We start from the raw sequence: 2,898 nt of genomic DNA, 5'->3' as shown, positions 1-2,898 counted from the left end.
TGATGTAATTTATTACCCCTTGTCACCACCTTCCTTTAAAATGCTTTGCTGCTCATGTTTTGCTTTATCCCCTCTGTGAGTCTGGGGATCCCCTTTCTCTCCTCCCAGTTACAGGGTTTTGCTTTGGCTGTTTCTATTGGCCCATCAGGGTGTGAGCACCTGGCTGTTAACATGGCGGAGAGCACTGCAGGAGAGCTGGAGTCTGCATGAAAACAGTCCTGGTAAGTGCAGGAACCCAACACCCCTCTCGTTTTTCACTAGGTTTTCGCAACCTGCACATGGATGACCAGATGTCCATAATCCAGTATTCTTGGATGGGCCTCATGGTTTTCGCTATGGGTTGGAGATCTTTCACCAACGTCAATTCCAGGATGCTTTACTTCGCTCCAGATTTGGTCTTCAACGAGTAAGTGTGAAAGAAGAACAATCGACTGTTGTGCCTTGGCTGGGTCAGACTGGGTGAGACATGAGAAGACGACATGGAATTTGCTCTCCCGTCTGCTTAGGAAACGCACCAGTTGAGTGACGGTGCTTCCCCAAAGTGTGGGAGGGCCCTGCTGTTACCCTTGATTCCCCTGCAGTGCTCTTCAGGAGCAGTATGGACAGTTGCAATGTCTCTCCTCGTCCTTCTTTCCTTTCCCTCAACCTGGCCTAGAGTTCGACTTCCACCAGGGCAGGTGTCGGTGCTGGTGCTGGGTGCGAGGGCCTGGTCTGTACAGACCTGCCCTATTTCTCGGGGATGGGAGCTCCTGTTTTCAGCTGGGTTGGTCAGCTGGAGCGGGCAGAAGCAGAAACAGGCATTTATTTTAAGTTTCTGATGGGTTCTGTGTGGTGGACCATCAGCCTAGGGCTGGGGTGGGTTTGTTGACAGAAGAGCACAGCAGCCAGCAAACCCTCACCTCGCTGAGAGCCGTGAGCTCACCTTCGTGTCCCCTGCGGACAGACAGCCTGGCGCAGCGCTGTGCTGGTGTTTCAGGAAGGCAGAGGCTCAGACGAGCCCTGCAGACCCCAGGCGGTCACCCTTTTGCAGACAAAGGGGATTACCCACGGGCATTTGGAAAATGCAGGAGCTGGTTCTTGACAGCGGGCCTCTGCCAGGCGAGGTGGGAGTTGGGCAGAGTGGGTCCTCCGCTCCACATCACACAGGGAAGGCTTTGACCTCCTTGCCGCGTGTTCCGCGTCTTGCCCTGCCCTGCCAGGTACCGGATGCACAAGTCCAGGATGTATAGCCAGTGCGTCAGGATGCGGCATCTCTCTCAAGAGTTTGGGTGGCTTCAGATCACGCCCCAGGAGTTTCTCTGCATGAAGGCTCTGCTCTTCTTCAGTATTAGTGAGTACTGACATCCCACTGACATCCCTTCTGCAGCCGGTCTCCAGCTGCCACGTGCTATATCGCCCTGGATGTGGTGGTTTCCCTGTGTGCGGACTCCTGCTTCCCAAGGGGCGGCTGTGGGTCTTCTCCTCTGCTTCCATCTGTGCTGCTCACAGACAACGAGCTGCCGAGCATGTGCCCCCCAGCCCCCCCACCACTGTGCAGCCCTTCTCCCACGCGGCTCCCGCCACAGGGTGCTCCTCAGCCTCACTGCTGCCCTCCTGGGGACCCCCAGCACCAGCTGCTGAGCAGGAGAACGGTGTGGCGCTTTGCCATGGTGCTCCTTTTCTTATTGAGCGCTGACCAAGGGTCCTTGGACTAGCAGAGGTCTATCGTGCTGTTTGGAGGGAGGCCACAGCAGAAGCAGAGCTGGTGGGCAGATCCCTCCTCTTAGGGCTGTGCTGACCACTCCATCCTTCCTCTTGCTCTTTTATTCCCTCCACTCTGCGCAGCTCTTACTGTTCCCTTCCCGTGTTCTGTCCAGTTCCAGTGGATGGCCTGAAGAATCAGAAGCTCTTTGATGAACTTCGAATGAATTACATTAAGGAACTTGACCGTATAATCGCTTGCAAGAGGAAGAACCCCACCTCCTGCTCCCGGCGGTTTTACCAGCTCACCAAGGTCCTGGACTCCGTGCATCCTGTAAGAGAGGACACTGACGTGTCTGTCCATGCACATAAGAAATGATGTGAGAGAGAGAGACTTTTTGCCGTGAGAATGATCATCTGCTCCATGTGGTAGTCTCCAAGGTGGGAGGTTTCCAGACGTGGCTGGGGAGAGTGCCAGAGAGCCTCACCCAAGGAAGGCTGGCCCAGGGTGACCTTTCGAGGGCCCTCCCAACCCGGGCTGTTCGATGGTTTCGCGCCTCGTTATGGTTTGGTTTAACTCCTGGCACACCTTTGCAGGGACAGCGTGCCGTGTGCTCCCAGATTAGGTGACAGAGAAAAGAGAGACACGAGGGCTGTGGAGGGAGTGAAAGTTATCTGTGTCCCCCGCAGGGACCACTGCTGTGCCTGGGTTTAGGGGCTTCCTTTTTTAGCCGTGAAAAGCTCTTTGTAGGTGATACTTTTCCATCTCTAGCCCCGCAGAACAGCTCCAAGTCTCAGTGCCCCCAGAGAATCTTCTCTGATTACAGCAGTGAAAACAAATTCTCTATTTGTGACTTAAAGTTGTCCCGGTGAAATGAGAGCTGGACCTTTCCTCTCTCCTGGGGCTCCGTTCTGTGCCCCAGCGGTTAGATATCTACAAGCCACAAGTTGTTCTCATGAAGTCAGCGGCATCTGCCTGCAGTAAGACAGTTTCTGCAGGAGTAAGAAAGTGCCGGTTTTATACATCCCCATTTTTCTGGGGCTCGGCAGTGTCCGAGTGGGAAGGACCATGGCAAAACACGTGCTGTGCTGCCAGGCTGGGCAGGGCACTTCCCTCGCCCATCTGAAGGTGCCACCCACTAATGGCCAGCGAGGCGGTGGTGGGCAGAGCAGGGATGGTCCCCTGCAGCGAGGTGCAGCCTTGCCCTGCCCCGCCGT

General features: G+C 55.3%; 1 protein-coding gene across 1 annotated transcript in view; it reads left to right on the top strand.

The window, feature by feature from the left end:
* Positions 1-261: 261 nt before the first annotated feature.
* Positions 262-2,898, top strand: part of AR (androgen receptor) — a gene marked incomplete at its 5' end in the record, with an annotated part of 3,153 nt that continues 516 nt past the window's right edge. The window contains 3 exons of the mRNA XM_010138168.1: positions 262-406; positions 1,200-1,330; positions 1,857-2,014. Of these exons, the coding sequence (XP_010136470.1) occupies positions 262-406; positions 1,200-1,330; positions 1,857-2,014 (434 nt within the window). The remainder of the gene's footprint in view (positions 407-1,199; positions 1,331-1,856; positions 2,015-2,898) is intronic.

Source organism: Buceros rhinoceros, unplaced genomic scaffold (assembly GCF_000710305.1).
Source record: "Buceros rhinoceros silvestris isolate BGI_N320 unplaced genomic scaffold, ASM71030v1 scaffold26746, whole genome shotgun sequence".
NCBI lineage: Eukaryota > Metazoa > Chordata > Aves > Bucerotiformes > Bucerotidae > Buceros > Buceros rhinoceros.
This window is presented reverse-complemented; position numbering and strand designations above follow the sequence as displayed.